Source organism: Wasmannia auropunctata, unplaced genomic scaffold, assembly GCF_000956235.1.
Source record: "Wasmannia auropunctata unplaced genomic scaffold, wasmannia.A_1.0 LD336060.1, whole genome shotgun sequence".
In the NCBI taxonomy this organism is placed as follows: domain Eukaryota; kingdom Metazoa; phylum Arthropoda; class Insecta; order Hymenoptera; family Formicidae; genus Wasmannia; species Wasmannia auropunctata.
Window position 1 is genome coordinate 2868187 of NW_012026830.1, and position 20802 is coordinate 2888988.

Below are 20802 nucleotides of genomic sequence, written 5' to 3' on the forward strand. Positions count from 1 at the left end.
AAAAATAACCAAGTATTGTAAGTAAATATATAATCCGAATAAGACTTATCCAAAATTCTAAAAGTCGCAATTGCGACAATTTTTACTTTTAAATGAAATTTAAGTGAGTTTCTCAAATCGAGATAATTTAAACTGACAAGAATCGATGAAGTATAAGAGGAATATGATTAGGTAACAAAAAAAAAGAAATAGCAGTAGACGAACTGAAATTTCAAGAATTATTTAAAAACTTCTAAATTTTATACACACACGTACACAAAATTAGAACGTTTTCAATATAATATTCATAGTATTATAATACGCAGCTTTATTTGTGGATCGATCTTCTTGCGATTGCTTTAATGTTTGTCATATATACTCCGCATTATACTGAAACCTCCTCACGTGCGACGTTCTCAATAGATCATTGAATCTGAAACAAGAATAAATGAAATTTATTCTTATATGTAAGCGAAAAGTATTTGCGTTTTTGGAAATCAACTTTTATTGATATATTACAATTTCTCTATTTAACAATATAATAGGCGTATACCGTAAAATTACATAAACAATGTAAATACCTAGTGAAAGTAAATTTACAAAGATTTAAATAATAATAAATGAAATTTTATTATATACATAATATATAATTTTACATACTTCTAATCAATAATAGCGTTTCAGTTTCAATCGAGATTGCTTGTCAATGAGTCTCGAGTTAAAAATTCAAATCTGCTTAAAAATTCCACTCGAAACAACGAAAGTTAAGTTTTGTATGGATAATGCAAGTGAATAATTACTTTAATCGTGCGCGCGTTTTGTCCCCTGCCGCAGCTTGATCGTCGGGAGTTATAACAGCCCTCCAGGCGGGCAGACCTCACCGAAAATTAAGTAGACTTTTCCAAAACGTAAGTTTACGTCCGCGTCACTCTCTGCCTCAGATGTGCGTTCTCTCTTATCTGTCTCTTCCTTACACGCGAGAGCGAGCGCGGATTAATCAGTGTCGCGATCAACCGCAGTCGCCGCAGTTGTGCGCGACGTTGTACGCTCTCGCAATCTGAAAGCAAAAGGCCGCGGTTAAGGCATTAGAAGGCCGTCCTAGCGGGGGGCCCCCCTCCCGGGGGGGCTTTTTACGTTTTGTGCTTCACGCAGTCACGCTTACGAAAAAAACTCCCCCACGCTTTCAAAAAAGCACTCGCTCCACACTTGCCTAGCAACTTCTCTCGGCGCAGTGTATCATCATCATCATCATCACCATCATCCTCATCCTCATCCTCATCCTCATCACCATCATCCCATCAAATTCTATTAGCCTGCAAAAATATATACTCCCTCTCTCGCTCTCTCTCTCTCCTTTTACTCTCTCATCTCCAGAATCCTTTCACCTCCCTTTCTTTCTTCCTTTCTTTCTTTCTCTCTCGCTCGCTCGCTCTTTCGCGTCCTTCCACCACTTGCATCATCAAAAACTTGCGCCAACCACTTGCTCGTTCGTATCTTTTTTTTTTATTTTACTTTATTTTTTTTTTTTTTATTGTTCCATCCAAGAGGTACGTTCACGGACATCAACCATCCACATATATATTCACCCAGGCTGTTGAACAGAATCGTACAGGATTAGTGTCCGGTGTTCACCGGGGTACTCGGGGGCGGGGACCAAGCTAACTAAAGAGTACTAACATTCCAATTTTTTTTTGCGGCGCCTCTCGAGACGGCGGCTGGTCCAGGACGAGAAAACGGGAACGGTAAACACACTCTCTCCGCCGCAGGTGTACGTGTGTGTGAGTGTATTTTTTCTTTTTTTTTTTTTTTTTTTCAAACGGAAAACGAAGACTCACATTTCCCGAGATCGGTTGGTGTGACGCTCGGGCTCCATCGGGACTCTCGCGCTCGCGACCGAGGATGAGCGAACAAGGCGCGAAAAGTGTATGTGGTCTGCAAGTCTCAGCCATCCCCCGGGGTCGGTGATATCTGTGAGGATTGTTAACTGGCCCGCGCGGCGTTTTGTAACGCGTGTCACACGGCATGTGATTTTTTTCCAAACAAAAAATAAAAAAATAAAATAAAATAAAACGTTAAAAGGGAAGCGTTGAGAGTCACGCGTGTAACTTTTGCGTGGGAGACGGAAAACGCGGCTTCGCCGAGCGAAGCGAAACGGCAGCAAATTAGCAAAATTACGCGGGGAAACGCCTCGTCGGCGTTCTGCGTTCCTCCGAAGAAGGATCGAGGTGAACGTCGCGAAAAATCACCGAGCTAAATTACATCACAAAGCAGAGTAAGCGAAGAAACAAACCGCGTGTTTCGCAAGAAAAATATAACTCGACAAACGCCAGGCATTTACTGCATTATTTTTCTCCTTATAAAAATTATTGTATGCGACTAGCCAGAGGGGGGAGGGGGTTGTCTCTTTCCTGCTTCGGGAAGAAAATGTTGCGGATGTGGCGAACGCGCGGATGACGACTTATTAAATGGGAGGGGAGAACAAAAAAAATTATATCGGTAGACAAAAATTAACTTTTCGAAAAACTGCAGAAAGCCAGAGTGTCGATGAGGGTGATTATTCTATATTCGTAATCGTTTGATGGGTGAGGCGTTCATGAAAGAGAAATAAATGTCAGATCATGTAATCACCTGTTTCGAGGATCAGCGGACGTTTCCGTAGCCTTACGTTTACCTTCAGTCATCGGTCTTCATTCAGCCATCGCCGGAAAGGCCGGCTACCGGCGGCTCTGTTTACTACAGTTTTACCCCCTTCGAAACCCTTCCACTCGCATTTTTTTTTTTACCCAGCTCTACAATTGCAAAACGGTCGCCCTAACGTCCCGTCCCCTCGCTGCTTTTTTTTCTTTTCCTCAAATTGAACGCGCGCGACTCTGCGCTCCTTACAACGAGGTCGACAAGGTGAACGCGAGTTACGTAAAAAAGAATCCAAGATTTTTACACACGCAAATCTCGAGAGCAGCTTCGCTACGAGATCACATCCAGATTGTTTATGTAGGATAAATTAAATATTTCTTCATGTCCAAGGATGTATATAATAATATTGTATTGAAACGGTTTCGTATAAGCGCGATAATTTTTTCGGACTGGCCGGATAGTAGCCTGGCTGTCCCAAAATTGGTGCGAAAAGAAAAAAAAATACCAAACAAGATCTCTTGGCGCCAAGAGGTCGAGATCTCTAGTTTCAAATCTTCGATTTTGTTGAAGCTTGACATTGAACGACTGGACTTTCATCATGTATGCATTATCTCTGAAACTTGATTCGCAAAAAAAAAACATTTATTTTTACTGTTGTAGCTTATCAAAATGGATCGTTATTTCTTCGGGGTTTCAAAAGTTACTGCAGGTACACACAAGCGACACACCGGGGTTTGCAAACTCGCTCGCACGAGGCAAACCCGTATACGTTCCTCCGCCAATTCTGGGACAGCCATCGGCAGATGTGTGATTGTGCATCGCTATGACTCGCAGTTAAGAGGAATCTATTGGTACCCCCACGATGCTTGGGTCTTTTATTCTCGGCATAATTTAACATACACTACAATCAACGGAGAAACGTTACGGAGAGCAGTTGAGTATTCTCGCATCGGCTCGGCGAACTCGGGAAAACGCTTTACAATTTCACGGCAAAAACCCGTAAAACGGCAACGGAAGTGGGAAAACGTAATTGCCGTTCGCGCGACGTTTTATCTAACGTATTCGTATCTACGAATAGATTCTCGCGCGCAGCTCTCGCTGCCTGTAGCGGACAAGAAAACTCTGCGAGGACGCTGCTTTCTTTTTTTTTTCTCTTTTTTTCTTTTTACTCGACGGGTTGCGGCGGCACGCGCAAAAATCGTGAGATCGTTTCTCGCACACGGTAAAAAATCCACGGTAGTCTCGATTCGCATTCGACTCACGTTTTTGTATATAGCTCGGAAGTGTATCTCAAAAGTGTAAAAGAATGCCGGACTCGCGCGGTCGCCCCTCACCGCGGACGCTCCTCCTCCTCCTCCTCGCGCGACGCGGCTGGAGAAAACCCCTCCGTTATATAAACAGCCGCGAGAGATCGACGGATCAGAATCAACATTCTCACAACGACAACGTTTTCACGGCACACGTATTTTTTTTTTTTTTCCTTTCTCGGACTCATCGTCACACGCAGGACTCATCTCTCATTTTCCTCTCTCTCCCTCTCACGAGACACAACAATATACCGAGCGACTTTTACAGAGCACAGCTAAACTTCTACAATAAAATTCGTTTACATTTTTTCGTGAGCGATTATGAAAATTGCTTTATATCAATCCGTATTTACATACTTCGCAGATCGCTTCCAAATCGTTTTGCAAGGCATCCTTTGAGCAGTGGGCAACTCTCGTCTCCCGCGCGCCATAAAAAAAAAAAAAGAAGAAACTCACCGATTGAGGGGGTCACGAGAGGGTGCCAGATAGTGTCGTAGGCATCGCTATTTCAAACGATTTGAAATACGTGGCCTGACAATTAAATCCACAGGGTAGAAAAATTCATTTGGATGTACAATTTGTTTATCCAATAAACGAGACAATGACAAAAGTACCTCTTTCTAATACTTTACATGTAATTTTTTTTTTTTTTTTTTTTAAGTGAAATCTTGTTTTACAACATTTCTTACTTTTTCTCAAGGGAAAACAAAACACTCGTTGCTTCTTGCCAAACAAGTAGTCAACAATAATTATATTATTCGCAGTGTGAGTTTTGTTATCGAAGAATGAAACTTATGTTGAAACATAAGCCGCGCGAGAAGAGATAAAAGACATGCACATCCACTGTACCTCCAATCTATGGAAGGTGGTAGAAAAAAGGAGATGCGTCTATACAAACTTAATTGTCAGATGCCATCGTAGATCTGTAATCGCGACGGCTCACGCACGAATGTTCGAGCCCGTCGATCAGCTATATTGTCCATCGTACAGTCATCCATCGACGAGTTCACTTTTACCTCTTATATCAAGTTACTTTATCTTTACTCTATCTTCTATTCTCTTCTTACACCTCTCTCGTATCTCGTAATAAGGAACTACGTTCTCCCTGAAAATAGATTTTCAGACATCGAGGGGGAAATTTAAAAGCGCGAACATTCGTGCCTCAGCGACAAGCTTGGTACGGTTTTTTTTTCCAGTGTCTGTTTTAAAAGTTGTCCTCTCTTAAACCACAGCTTCTATGTAGATCGATTTAACAATTTATAGACTTAATAGCGTGGCAGAATGCGCAATCAACCAACTTCACATCGTCTATCTCTCCTCATTGAAAACTGTGTATGTATGTATGTATGTGTGTATGCGTGTGTGTGTGTGTGTGTGTGTGTGTGTATATAATTTAGCCTTTTTCTTACATACGCTACGTGTATAAACAATCTCCTCTCGATCTACATATACACCAGACACACACTGGACGACTTTTTGCTCATTCTCATCTTAAATACCGCAGTGCTCCCCCGCTCGCCTTATGCATTATTATCTCAGTCACCATCTCTTCACCTCGCCCCGCCAAGTACACGCGTTCTCAGTGCTCTAAACAAACGACATTATCATTTTTGCTAGTAGTAAAAACTCACGCCTGTGGTAATAGGCTTTTTTTTTTTTTTTCTTAGACGACCATCAACAGATACCATTCAACCGCCATACACACAACGTGCGCTTCTCTCAATCGAGCACAATCCAGTTTTCGACATTCTCAAAGTTTTTTTTTTAGAGGATTTATCTCTGTCTCATCTATACAACGCGCGCGCGGCACACACGCATATCGACGGGAGAACTCACGCTATATAATGAGAGAGAAAGAGTGAGAGAGTATTATTATCATTATAGAATTGTATATTAAGTAGTGTCTCGCGCTCTTTTTTTTTCCTTTTCTTTCCTCAAAAGAAGGAAGTCGATGAGAAATCACTATACGACAAAATGAAAAGCATACAACAGTACATACATCTCTTATATAGAAGGATTATTTTATTCTCTCAATTAATATACTTCATAAGAGATAATTAGTGTACTCTGAAATAGTCAATCTAAATTAATTCCTTTAAACGTGGTATACAGTGATATTCGCGGTGAATACGAATGCGGTCTTTTTAAAAGTTTAATTGCGATGCTATTCTCGTATGTTAAAGTTATTGACTATAATTGTGAGATGTGAATTGTATTTTTTCCTTCCTCCGCGCTACACGACTCTTTCTTTTTCTTTCTTTCTTTCTTTGAAAAATAAATACTCTCGACCAGTAAAGCTACCGTTATTTTTTTTCATTATCGTTCAATCGGGAAACAGTTTCGAAAGTCTTTTTCATCAAGGATTATTTCATTCAAAACTTATCGACACATTATACACAGACATATAAGAGACATCTAAACATCTTCTCTTCCCGCTTACTTCAAATCACTCAATTAAAAATGGAAAAAAATCCGATTTCCAATTCAAACGATTTTCTTTCACACACAATCGATCAATAATTTTGACACACCTGCACACTAGTGTAAAATTCTCACATAATAAGCTATTTATGTGTTACATTTGAGATATTTGAAACAGAAGTTCAAATCGATGATAATAATAATATACAATACGGATAGCTGCGATCAACCTCCAGGTGTGTTGCGCGCGCGCAATTCTGACACATTCATACACTCTCAGACATATCATTCGCAATTTGTACGTTCCTTCTAAAGATCAGGTTTTTTTTTTTTTTTGGAAAAACGTTAATCTTTCGCAGGTAAAAAGTGCTGCAAAATAGAGATAAGATTCTTTCAACGGAGGTAACTTTGTACCACACAACCAAAGAAAATTTTCGGTCCACTTAATGCCTAAAACAATAAATACTAAATTTCTATTTCATCTGTCGATTATCTCTCTTCAGAGATAAACGTATTTCTTTTTTTTTCTTTTTTCGTAATTCTTATTATCTCGCACGATTCATTAGGTTTTATGTTCAAGTTGTTTCATTTTATTATTTAGCGTCTTCTGAAATAAATATTTTTAAATAACGTACTTTCGCTACAACGGCGAATATATTATATAGAGAATTACGAAATAAAGTTGTTACCCACGTCGAAAACATTTTTTGCTAGATGTTATGGCGAAAGAAAAAAAATATATATCACGGCTGCGGAGCTTTGAAGCGCAGAGTATCCCGACGCGAGAGAAGTCTGTTCGCGCAGCAACAAAGTTCTAGGATCTCCGGAATTACATCGAGGCGAGAAAAAAAAATTATCTAAAATAATCGAGAAATCTATCCGTTAAAAAGTAACGAGCAAGAAATGAAATACCCTGTACAGTATGTTGAAAAACGCGATGGCGAGGTTATATATTGTAATATATAACGCTTTTTAATTACAAACAACGTCTAGCAATTTCGGCGCGGATCTTGAATCGATATAACAAAATTAATTGGCTTTGGTCTACAGTTTCATCTATTACCACATTGCACCCATTAGATCGATCGCCTGTTACAAATAATCTCGATTCGTAACCGAGGCGATCAATCAAGGTTCTCCCGCCGCGTCAAAATTTTTGACGTAGGTTCGCGGAGAGAAAATTTAATTAACGGTTTAAATAAAAAGTGTGGTTAGATAGAAAGCCAGTATCTCAACGAACGCTATTAAGTAAATATTTACTAAAGCCCCCTCTATCAAAGAGACTTGCGGCGAAGGAAGACTTCAGCTATTTCCAACTTCCCATGTAATTTAGTAATTGCTCGAGAGAGGAAGAGAGACAGAGAGAAAGAGAGAGAATGTTGTATGCTTAAATAAAATGAAGAAACAATGTAGATGCGATTGTAGCTGCAATTATTCCCTGTACGTCTGTGCGGCAGTAATTTCGTCTTGAGTAGGAAATATATATACCTTGATATACACACTTCACTGGGGGTTGGGATAAATGCTGAAGCAGCTCAAGTCTTCTCAGGCCGCAAAAAATCTCGGTCAAGTGTCTCACACATATGTTAAGTTACACAGTTCACCAATTATTATGCTAAACAATATAAATGTATACTCGATCATGCAATCTCATTCTTGCCGTATACAGATAACGCTCTGTGTTCACACATCAACTTCATTCACGTATCGATTTTATTCACGCCGCTGTTCGTCGCACGCCCTCACACCAGGGAGATATGACGCGCAAAAAAATAATCAGGCGCACATCATATAACGATCGGAGCTATCCGCCTTCTTCTTACTTGTCGTTTAACCTAAACCTTCATTCAACGAACGGAATTGTGCTAATTTGTCAAACCAGTAAGAGAGAGTGGGGTGGGGGGGGGGGGAGGGTTCTCGAAATATTATAATACACGCAGTGGCGATTAGTGCAAAACATTAGAAAAAACGTCAACGTACTATAGGCTCTGGCTCTCGTTTCTTTTAATTTTCCTTTCTTTCTCTGCACGAGGTCGACGCGACCTTTTTTTTTGTTTGGTAAAAAGAAAAAAAAAGTGCGAGCGTCGACCTCATCCACAAAGTGTACCACCGTTCGCGTTTATGGTTGCTGCGTCGGGACCCGTGGATGGAGGATCCGTTTGGTTTTACGAGTAGACCCACGGCCCCGATTGAATTTACTCGTACTTGAGAAAGGTATTCGACTTTTGGTCGCGCTGACCCGGGTGATTCTGCCAGGCGCCCTGGGACGCGTTCGGGTTATTCGGCCCGGGGCCGCCGGTGCCGGGGTTGCCGGTGTTACCGTCGCCGCCGCCCTGGTTCATCCAGCTGAGGAAGCCGGAGTTGCCGCTGTTGCCGATGCTGTTGTTACCGGAGGGCGGCTGGCCCGGTGGGCCCGGCTGGTTCGAATAACCCTGGTCGTTTCCCTGGTTCTGCAGGTTGCCGATCAGACCCCAGGACGCCTGGTTCAGGGCGGCGGCCACCAGCGCCGGGTTGACCGGCAACGCGGACAGATTCAGACCACCCATCGCCAGCGGGTTTGACATACCGCCCCCGCCACCGCCGCCGTTGTTCTGCCCGGTGATACCGAGAGCCTGTAGATTCGGCATGTCGAGGTTACCGCGGTTACCCGGATTATTCCAGCCATTCGGGCCCATGTTGTTGCCCGAATGGCCCATGTAACGGTTGCCCTGATAATTGCCCTGCACGTTATTATCGACGGGTCCCGGCGCGCCCCTGCCGCCCCGCATGTTCGAGTTCACTTGATTATTGAAATTCTTATTGTTGCCCTCGGACTTGGGCGCGGCATTCGAGACGTGTACCGAGACGCCCTTGATAATATGATCTTCGCCGCAGAGCGACTGGGCGACCTCGGGGTCTAGGAAAGTGACAAACGAGAACGCGCGGAAGGGTTTCGGGATGAACACGTCCGTGACCTCGCCGAATTTGGAGAAATAATCTCGTAGATCGTCCGCGGTTAGATCTTCTGTGCAGCGGCCGACGAAAACCTTGCAGGGAACTTGCTGAATCATTCCTTCCTACACACAAACGCAATTATCAAATATGTACGACTGTGGTTTTCACGGTTTTAATACAAGTTCAAAACTTGCGTACAGTGCACATTACTCACAATACCGGCGGCGGTAGAATCGCTGCGAGGTAAACGTTCGTTGTGTGGCAACGTTCGACAGAAAACGGTAAAAAAAAAACGTAACATAGGGTATATATATATATACATTATGGGCTTACATCGAGTGTATATCGCATGCATATTACACACAATCAATGTGGTTCCGTTGGAACACGCAAGGTGCAACTTCTCGCTTCTCGGCTTAGGACTCTAACGTTCCGTCGATTGCAATTAATCTGCACTAAACGTCAAGTTTTTAATATAGAAAATTTCTTAAATATTTATATTTTTGTCGGTTTCAAGAAAAGACGCCGGCTTGGCTCGATTTATATATATGTAAATCCACATATGTTATATAATGAACACTTAAGCACTATGACCACTTGAAATCCATGCATCAATCTGTACAATTGTCTTTTTTTTTTTTCATTTGTGTTCACAATGTAGAGAATCTCATGCTACATTACACCGTCTTGATTTGAATAAGCACATATCTGATAAAATGTGTGAACAGTTATATTCCAGACTAATTATCTCTACCATTAGACAACATATCTGTTATATTTAACAAACACCATGAATTAATGGGAATATATAAATGCTTTTTCCTTGATGTGTTAACTCGATCGATTGTATACGAGATGAATCCATTTATCTTTACGATCTAAATTATCTCTATTGTGCGTACAGTTATCGAAAAGCTTGATAAGATTATGGAAAAAATGATTAGATTATATAGTGATGTCAAAAGGTCATAAAAAATGTATAGATCAAAAATTTATGAAATCAGAATAAAATTTGAAATGTTTACGAAACATTTTATCTTTTTTTTTATCTCGTATTTTATTCAGATCTTGATATAAAATATACGAAATTTCTTATTAATGTTTTGATTAATATTTTGATTCTTTTATGAACAGACTAATAAAATAAGTTGAGTTTGCAAAAAGAAAACATACAATTACACAGGCCTGCGAAATTAAGGGTCTTGAAAGAAGCAAGTAGCAGAATACGAGAATTGCCGAATTTTCACTACTTCGCAGTACATAGCCTTATTGTCGAAAAGTTTCCATCTTGAAACTTTCGTAACTCAACGAAAAAAAAATCGTTATTTAAAGATACAAGATATTTATGAAAGCGCTGAGCTGCTGAGAGAATATTAAAAACATAATTTGGTCAGTCATATTAACACCTTAAAAATGGCAAAATTCAGTTTTTGGCACATATGTCTCAAAAACCTAATTTAATAGGCACTTTTCGCTGGTAAATTCGAAGTCAACGACCAATTTACGTAGGAAATCAATACTACTTGTTTCTTTTAGAACCCTTAATTTCGCAGAGCCTGTGTTATTTTCTAAAACTATAATTTGCGATTTTCCCATTATTTATGTATGTCACAGCAATGTGTTATTGCATACATACTACTCTTGTCTAAAGATGTTTAAATTTCGATTTTTAAGTTGCACAATAAAGATAATTTAGATTATAAAATTAAATGCACGTGATGCGTGCTTGATATTCTTAAACTTAAAAATATGTGAGTTAAACGAGTAATGTAAAGTCAAGAGTTTTGAAAGCAGCTTGCGAAAAAAAATTCTATAAAGTCTCAAATCTTTATACCACGCATCTCTTTCGTTACTATCAATATTCCTTAAGACAATCCGTGATCAACTTGATTACGCTCTCTTTACATCAATAACAAAATAACAAAATCCAAAATAACACGAAAGAAAATAAGACGGTAAAACATTAATATCATCAGAGATTTGGCCTCTTGTCTCTTTGTATAAGAAATATCGATTTGCTTTTTGCAACACGAACACAGCAATAAAAAAAAAAGCGTTTAATAAGTCACACGTCAGACATTAATAAATATTCAATAATCGTAAAAAAAAATTGTATACGTATTTTACGCAATTATAATGCATAACATCATGTAAAATAAATATTTCTGATTTTAATAAACCGCATCGACATACCGAATACTTTTCAACATTCATTCATACAAATTTTTCGAGCCTCATGCTAACGAAGAAAAATCCGCCAGAATGTCAAGAGACATATGGACACGTGTGTCGATAATATCAACAATCATTGCGCTCATAGATGCGTGGTATAATACGTGCGTGGAATGTACATTGAATCCTGGGGAGAAAGAATCATCGCCGTCGCGTGTACACATGGTATCTGGTATTCCCATTAAAACATGACTGATTGTAATTACGAATTTCCTCTTCAGTATCTTGACGTGTCCGCGACGTGATGATCCCTCGACGGCCGGTGCTTGTAATAGCGATCGTAGTAGTTCTCCTTCGCCGGGTATCTCGCCGCCGGGTCGGCGTATCTGCCGTCGACCGGATCGCGGCCGTCCGACGTGGCGGCGTAGCGGCCGTCGACCTCGACGCGGCCGTCCATCGCGTATCTGCCGTCCACGACGGGCTCCCCCCTGCCGTCGACGACGTACCTCCGGTCCATCTCGCGGCTGTCCACGTATCGGCAGACGTCCGCCTCCCGGCCGGGGTCGGCCGCCGGCATGTGCCGGCCGTCCGGGTGCCTCGCGTCCGAGTACCGCACCTCGTATCTGCAGTCGGCCGCCGCCGTCGCGTAACGGCCGTCGGCGGCCTGGTCGTAGTAGTACCGCTGCTCGTACCCGTAACTGCTGTACCTGCCCTTGTCGTACTGCTCCGGGGTACAGCCGTCGACCGGATAGGCGGCGGCGCGTCCCTCGCCGTAATACCGCGGCCCGTACTCGGCGTCGGAGGGCGGATACGCGGGATTAACGGGCGCCGCGGCGGCGGCGGCGGCGACGGCGGCGTTCGCATGCGGTGGCGGCATGTAGCCGCCGCGGGAATCGTAGGCGGCGGACGACTCCTCGTAGGTGGCGTAGCCCGGCTTCTCGTTGTAGGCGTTGTAGGCGGCCTGCTGCTGACCGCCGCCACCGCCACCACCACCGGCGGCGCCGCCGCCGCCGCCGCCGCCGCCGCCACCGCCGCCGCCGCCCTCGTACTTGTACTTGTTATCGTCGTAAGGATAATTCGGGGGATACGACGGGTAGTGTGTGGTTTTGTAATCGTACTCCGAGTCGTATCTCGGGGGTGGCGCGCTCGGGGGCGGAGCAGTGGCCTCGGACGACGAGTTTACGACGCTGGCTACGTACGGCTTCGACGCCGGCACTCGGCGACTACTCGGCGTGTGCACCGGTATAGGTCGGTAGCACTCGTTACCGTGCTTACCCGTATCATACTGACGTGCCATCATTAATCCATCAATATTCTGCAACCAGATTACACCAGCCCTCGACAATCACATACAGACACTTTGGGATCGTGAATGCTGCAAGCACACATACGCGCATTCGCTCCCGCTCAACGCTCCGATGCGCACACGCGGCGGCACACGCCTCTCTCAAAAAACAACACCGCGTAACTCGAATACGGTCTCGATACTTCCCCGCCGGTGGAAGAAAAAAAAAACAAAACAAAAAAAAACCGGTGGAACACATGCGCGAACGTAAACGATTTTCGCAGCGCAGAATTCTACCTTCCGCGCTGAAACGTGCGACCATCACGGACGACGTGTGAGCGCGCCATTCATTCGCGAGAGTTTTTTTCATTCCTGATTTAACGCACTCCACCTCGGCACTCGCCTCGGGGTGAGTTCTTTCGAAAAAAAAGAACTCTTTCCCAAGATCTTTGTCACGCGACCTCACACACGTTCCGGAGAGACTCTAAGAGCGGCGCGTTTTATTAGTCCCCGAAACACAATAGACGTTGCGAGCCTCAAAAGCCGTGAGAAATGGACCAAACGCAGTTGAATTTGAAGAGAATAATCGATTATGATTGGTCAATTTCTTACGACTTAAAGGTCCATCTGCCATGAGAGTCGTAAGCCGTGAGAAATTGATCAATCACAGTCGAATACGAGAAGAATAATCGACTGTGATTGGTCAATTTCTTACGGCTTACCACTCTCATTGTAGACGGATCTTCAAGGCTTACTACACTTATTGTGTCTCGGGACTTACCTCGGGGTGTATCGATAACGACGCATCGCGGCTCTCGCAAAAGCTCAGCTAGAGGCTGGATCGTTTCCCGTAATCACGTAAACGGCCGGCTCGCGCGAATTCGCGAAACTCTAAGGAATTGGCTCTTTCCACGGCTGAGACATACCTCATGCGCGACTGCAAGATCCCGCATCTTTACATACTTCAGAACACACAAAGCTCATACCCGTTACAATATATGTATATATTTCATGTACTCAGGAAGACACGCGCGCTCGAAAACGTGAAAATATATATCGGGGTCTTTAAACCTTCGGTTTAAGCGCTTCTCGTCTCAAATGTGCGCCGCGATACATTCCTTCTCATAATCTCATACACGCGTGGTGCTCGTCGGGGGAATTGCTAACGTGATTCAGCGAGTATTTTGGTTTTTATCAGCGTCAAAGATTATTAGGTCGTCTGAGGATCTTTTTTTTTTTTTTTTCTTAATTTCTCTCATTTGTCGTGATCGAGGCTTGCGAAAGCCTCGGCCACTCTCTCGAGAAATAAATCTTGAGAAAGATAATAACAAAAACACGACGGTTAAGGCCTGCCGTTCAAGTTGGATATGTAACGTTTCTATCGAGTCATTTTTTTTTCTCTCTCTCCGTTGCAACGTCTCTCTCACACGCCAGGACTATTAATTTCACTCGCCTAAAAGAGATCTCATACCGTTTTCCACAGAGGCACACAAACACACGAGTTATTATTTACATGTTCACGCAAGCACACACCATTGAACGTCGCTCTCTCGCTCACCGGGCTCACGCACCACACTCGTATAAACATACATTCATACATACAGACATTTTGCATTCTTACTGTATATAAATTCCACCACTCTTATAGCCGTTCGCACATTCACCTATTTACACCACACACAGAGAAATATATATGTTCTCATATACGTAAAAATAACATATTCAAGGAATGTGAGAAAATATTGACATTCGCAATTAAAGCATTTATATGATAAAAATGGAGATAGACAGAAAGCTCGTAAGATAAGGTATTATCCGTATCCACAGTCGTAAAGCTTATCAGTTTTTTTTTCTTTTTTTTTTTAGCCGATTGTCTTTCACACGACATTCCATCTTCTACTTGAAAGATTTACACGTGTATTCATATCTGTACACATCTTCGAAAGTAAAGATACATAAAGACATTCACACACATGGCTACAATCGAAATTAAAAGTGATTCTTGATATAATGTTTGCAAACTAGATATTAATTTTTATTTTATCTGTAAGTTTTTTTTTTATTTTTCTCTTATGACTTCCAAGGTTAACACAAGGAAAAAAAAGAAAATAAATCCGCATTCATCAGCCAAAATAAAGATAAAAATTCATTCAGCTTATTTTTATGTCCAATTATATAACATAGGCAACGGTGCTGAATCAATTAATTGTATTTTAATGAACTCGATTAGGTCAATATTAGACTTATCAAATAAAAAAAGGGATAATCTTGCTAAAAAGCCATAAAATACGATAATAAAATTATTTTGATAACTTAATTATAAATTTTGCTATAATTTTTTCATTTTCGAAAATATGTACAGATTGAAGGCAGGTGTACTTGAAAGAGAGAGAGAATATGTCATTTTAGAAACAATATAGAAAGCAATTGTTTAACAAAATCAATTATAAATTTTTGTATCATTCTATATTCATCTATCATACACTCTATTTTTATTTTTAAAGTTGTAGCAATTTACGATCAATAATTGATTGTTAGCGGTGATATTAAATATAAATTTTACTATTCAGTTAATATCTCCAATAACAGAATATGTGAAAACTCTATTGACAAATAACTGAATTAAAAAAAATGTATAAAGAATTGCAGCACTGTTTCACTTTCTGACAAAAATACGAAATCTCCTTCAGTTATCTCCTATTGCCTTTAAAATGACTTATTCGCTCCCAAGTGCTTTAAATGTGCATCACCGATTTAACGTCCTTTCAAGATTTTCTTATACATTCGAGAAAGCGGTAAAAAGGTAGCAGAAAGAATCATAGGATCCGCAAGTGGGAGTTATGTTCTTACCTTACTGTTAGGAACCTTGACATCGCACCATCTGCCATCTATCATGTGACGTTGAGCGAGGCATCTCAACTGCGACTCATAACTTCCAAACCGTATAAAACCAAATCCTTTGCTTTGGCCGGATTTCGCATCTTTCTTTACCTACGACAGGATTTTAACTTTGATCTTTCATAGCCAGAGAGTACATAACACTGTGCTTATGCGAACAATATGTATTTTGCATTTCTATCGTTTGCACTTCAATAGTACACTTATTGATGCACGCATGAAACAGATAAATATTCACCTAATTACGACTATTTATTATAGTTTTTTATTCATTTATTGCATTCAATTATTTATTACAATTATAGTTAAATATTGTCAGTTTTGAATACTTTTGTTGTACTTAACAAGTTACTTAATAAGCATGACATTACTTTCTTACTTATCTAACGGATCAGTAGGCTTACGGGGATACAATAAAAATAATTATTAGTGCAGCAAGACGCGAGATCCAAGTGTTAGTGTTTCCAAAAGCCCAAGCGCAAAACTTGAGTAAACGCGGAGACTCACCTGTGCCATCAGTACTTCACCAAACGTTTCGAAATACTCGCGCAAGTTCTGTTCGGTAGTTTTCCACGGCAAACCAAGTACAATCAAGTCAGTGCAACGTAACTTCGTTTCCATTCTTTTAGTCTTAGCTGTGGAATTTTCCAAATTGTCATCAGATTTACGTTTGTTCTCTGAAAAGACATAATAGACGTTCACGCCTAACCGGCTCGTGATGATTTGCAGAGAGAAAAAAAAAAGTAAAAAGAATGGAGAAAGAAAAACGAAAATTGCAGAGAAAGAAATGAAAAAAAAAAAGAAAGAAAAACACAGTTTGAAGATATTTGATTCATACTAATTCTTTGACATTCGTCAAACGTGACATTTTTCGATTTGCCAACGAAGCCGATTCGAATACAGTCTTATGGGCCATAAAAACGTTATTCCATTTAGCCGATTAATATTCATTATAATTATTAATATTCATTATTATTAAATAGACAAATTAAAGTAGACGAACACATGGGAAAGCATCTCCGAAATGACCCAGCATCTCATCGAATGCAACAGATACACAATTAGAGGAATAATTGCTGCCCGACAGGATGTTTCGAGACAACTCGAGTTTCGAACTTCGAATCAACTTGATATCTTGTAATTCAACCGGCACAATTTCCAATCGCAATTCGTTTCTCCCCGAGATCTTTTTTTCTTTCCACGCGTCAAACGAGAGAGCCTGGATGAATTCCGTCCACGTTAGCAAAATATTACAGAAATTGATTGACAAAATGATTAAAGGAGTTCGAACGTAGGTCATCTCAGAGCATCGTTCTTATCGACCGGCTAGGCTCCAGGAGTCGAGGCGGCGGGTTCGCGCGCGGCGTCGCCACGGTGGGACAGGAGCGGTCCCGAGAGCGGTCTCGCTCGCGGTGTCCCGGTCCTCTCCCGTCCGTGAGGAGGGGGAGCATCATGGAAGCCGCGGAAGCGCCGGTCGCCGTCGTCCTCGCGATCAACCGATCTCACGATGACGACGGCGGCGGCGGCAGGTCGGCTTCTTCGACGTCGACGCCGCGAGCGCAGCGCCACCACGTTAAAAATACCGCGCGGGTGGACGCGGGACGGGGAGGGGGAGGGGGAAGGTACGCGCGCGCGCGCTCGCGCGCGTATGTGTGTACGCGTAACTTATAAAATTTTTGTTTTTTGTACCTTTGGGAAATACGCAGAAGTAGATCGCCTTGCCCCAGCCGTTCTCGGGCGGATGCAGACGGCCGTCGACCAGCCGGACGCCGCGCATCGTACGGGACTCCGGATTGCGGTACTTGAGGCCGCAGGTGCCGGGGAACTGGGCGGACAGGGTGGTGAGCAGGAGCGTGGTGTCGTCCTCGGTCGGCAGCTCGATCGGCTCCTCGCCCTCGTCCTCGGCTACCTGGATGTAGGACGACATCGTGGCGACCTAGGCTTGTCTCTCGTCGTCGACGACACGCGAGCTGCGATCCCCTCGCCAATCGGACGGCGACACTGCTGCTGCCGCGGGTGCTGCGACCGCTGTTGTCTGTGTCTCTCCGGCTTGGGTCTCTCCCTCTCTCCCTCGCGCTCCCTGCGCGACGCGTGTTCCCCTTCTTTCTCTCTCTTTCTCTCACTCACTCTTTCTCTCTCGCTCGCTCTCTTTCTCTCTCGCGCGTGCGTTCTCTTTCTCTCTCTCTCTCTCACTCTTTCTTCCTCTCGTTTCTCCCGATACTCCGCGACCCAGGTCGTTTTTTTTCCCTCGCCCGCTTCGTGTTCGGCGTATTATTCACCCGAAAAGGCGGAGGGCACGGGGAACCTTGCGAAACTCGCTCTCTTACGCTTAAAACAACACAACAAACACACACGCGCCACGACTCGCTCGCACCCAGTCACGCAACCACCGCACCTCTTTCTGCCTCTTTCTCCGATTCTCTCGGCTCTCTGACGACGTCACGACGGCGGGTCGGTCGGTCGGCTCGGCGGCGGTGTGTCGCCGCTGGCGCCACCGGAAGCGGCGCGGCCGCGCCGACCGACGTGATCTGGAAAATTCCACTTGGCGACGCGATCCCACGGGCGATTAGCTCCCCGCTCCGCGGGCCGGTATCCGCTCGACGATCCGTCGTGCCCGCGAGCGACTCGCGACGGCGAGAAATCGGATCGCAACGATCTCGCGCGCCCTACGATCTCTTGTCGCGCGCGGCGTGCGGCGCGCGGATCTGGATGCTCGTCGCGGATCAGCGTCGCGCCGCGGCCGGGCGCGTAGGAATACCACCCGTCGAGCGCGCCGCGCCGCGCCGCGCGCAATCGGCGCAATGGCGCCGGTCGACCGACCGCGCGCCATCGATTTTCCGGCGTGCGGGACACGCCGGATGACACGCGCCGCTTCCCCGGCGACGGGAAAGCCGCGCGCCGGCCCGCAAAATGGTACGGGACAGCCGCATTTTTTTGCACCGCCCGTGTCGTCGCAAACGGATTAATTATTAACAATGAAGGGCGAACCAGCGATATTAATTAGTCTGCGTCTTTATGAGATATACGATTACCAGGTAAAGGATCTTGAATTTTTGTTTGATAATGATTGTCATTGAAGCAAGGAAAATTTTAAGAAACTGGTATATATCTTGTTAACTTGAATTATCGTTGTGTGAGTGCGATTTGGCGAGTTTTGTTATCGACTGCGAAGTTTATAAATTTCTATGATAACGACGCGAACGAACGCATTGAACAGTTCCGATTGTAATTTTGTGATGGCGCCACAATAAATATTTACCTGGAAAAAAAAGTTCCACATGTAATTACTTATATATAATTATATACAAAATATGTCCAAATGTTTTTTACCTTTGTAAAATTATTCTTTAATACAAAATTGATAATAAGAAGAAGGAAACATAAAAAATAATTAAAAGAATAATTTTTATATTGTTTTTTGTTTACAAAAAATAAAGTTTGAAGAAATGAGAAAAATTGCTTATATATATAATCATATATAAGTGATTAAAAATATACAGATATAATTATATATGAACAATTTTTCTCAAACTTTCTTCAAACGTTCTTCAAACTTGATTTTTTGTAAAAAAAAAAACAATGTAAAAATTATTCTTTTAATTATTTTTTATATTTATTCCTTATTATTATTATTAATTTTGTGTTAAAGAATAATTTTACAAAGGAAAGAATTATATATGAACATATTTTGCATACCTATAATTACATATATAATATTATACGGAACTTTTTTTCCCGGTTATGTTCAAATAAAAGTAAAGAATTAGGGTTTGCAATCAGCACAATAAAAATAATAAGGAACAAACAAGTGAACATAAAAAGTTAGGCAAAAGTCAAAATAGGACGAAAAATCTCACTCTGTCTGTCTCTAACTTTTTTCTAATTCCTAATATTTAATTCTCTTTTCCTTATTCCTTTTTATGTCTGACTCCTTATAATATATTTTCAAGTTAAAACATTTATCCCAAAATTCTCTATTTTCCCGAAATAGATATTAAAGTCAAGACATTTTTGAAATCCATGAAGCTTCAAGAAAATTTTAAAGATCTACGAAAGCTAGTTACGTTTTTTTATTTATTTATGTTATTGTATTAATTGTTATATTTTTAACAAATGTTTTATATAATCTCTTACTCTTATTCTATTTTTATTTAAAAGCTTGCCAAATCGAATTCATTTACATCTTGTGTTACAATTCGAATTCTATATTCGTAAATAAATTAATTGTCTCGATATTTATCAATAATTTTCTAAGAGCAATTGGCATATCAGCATATAACACATATAAGCGCGAATTTTAATTTAACCTTCCGCGGAATTTGAATTCAAGTCCTGTTAATACAGCCGTATATAAAAGTGCAGGTGACGTGGCAATTCAAATTAAATGAAACCTAATCGTCGGCAAATCTCACGCGTAATTCTTGAAAACTGCGTGTACGATTAATTAATGTCTCGCGATGTGTCAATTTCTATCGAGAGACCTTTACTACTAGTGGCAATTAAACATACGCACGATGACATACATCATCACTTCCCGTGGCAAAACAGCAAAGTATATAAATGAGTATAGCGTTTAAGTCTTCGATTAATTGTATACTACTTATTACGCGTCGAAAACAGCTAGATAATGTGTTGAAAAATACATCCTTTAGATTTTAGATAAAAATACATCCTTTTAGATTTTAAATAATACTGTCGCAAAAGTGGCATTTCAATAAAGTTAGAAAAACAATATTAAATACAATAAATCAATCTTCGAGTCATAAATGTAAATAAAATAATATATTACTAATGAATTTATAATTAAAGGTATGTACGTTTATAGATAGATAATAAATGTATTTTTATTTTTTAATTATAAAGTTATTAATAATGTAATAAACTAGTTTGTTACATTGATACTGTTCAAACTCATCATTAAACCTGGCCGCGCGATTACTAGAAAAAATGAGCGTTCCCAGCGATGTTTTCTTTCGGACCAGATGCGCGTTTTTGTTTCGCATAAACAAGCCGAGATGACAAACATCCGGGGACCAGATGTTTTCGGCGACAACATCTGGTCAGTTGTCAGCTGATCACCCCGTGACAGTCAGCTGATCGGACTGATTTCCTGTTTTCAAAAAGGGAAAAGAATGCTCGGTGACTTGACAACAACTCGAGTATAAAAACCCG

General features: G+C 41.7%; 1 protein-coding gene and 1 pseudogene across 1 annotated transcript; both read right to left on the reverse strand.

Annotated features, from left to right (window-relative positions):
- Positions 1–194: 194 nt before the first annotated feature.
- LOC105450636 lies at positions 195–2660 on the reverse strand (annotated as a pseudogene).
- Positions 2661–3457: 797 nt separating this feature from the next.
- On the reverse strand, positions 3458–17759 carry LOC105450588 (TAR DNA-binding protein 43). Its single transcript, XM_011690522.1, has 4 exons — positions 17320–17759; positions 16138–16307; positions 15583–15723; positions 3458–9397 (listed from the first exon to the last, which is right to left on the reverse strand). The coding sequence occupies exons 1-4, from the start codon at positions 17555–17557 to the stop codon at positions 8537–8539; spliced, it is 1410 nt and encodes a 469-aa protein (XP_011688824.1). The 5' UTR covers positions 17558–17759; the 3' UTR covers positions 3458–8536.
- Positions 17760–20802: the final 3043 nt, after the last annotated feature.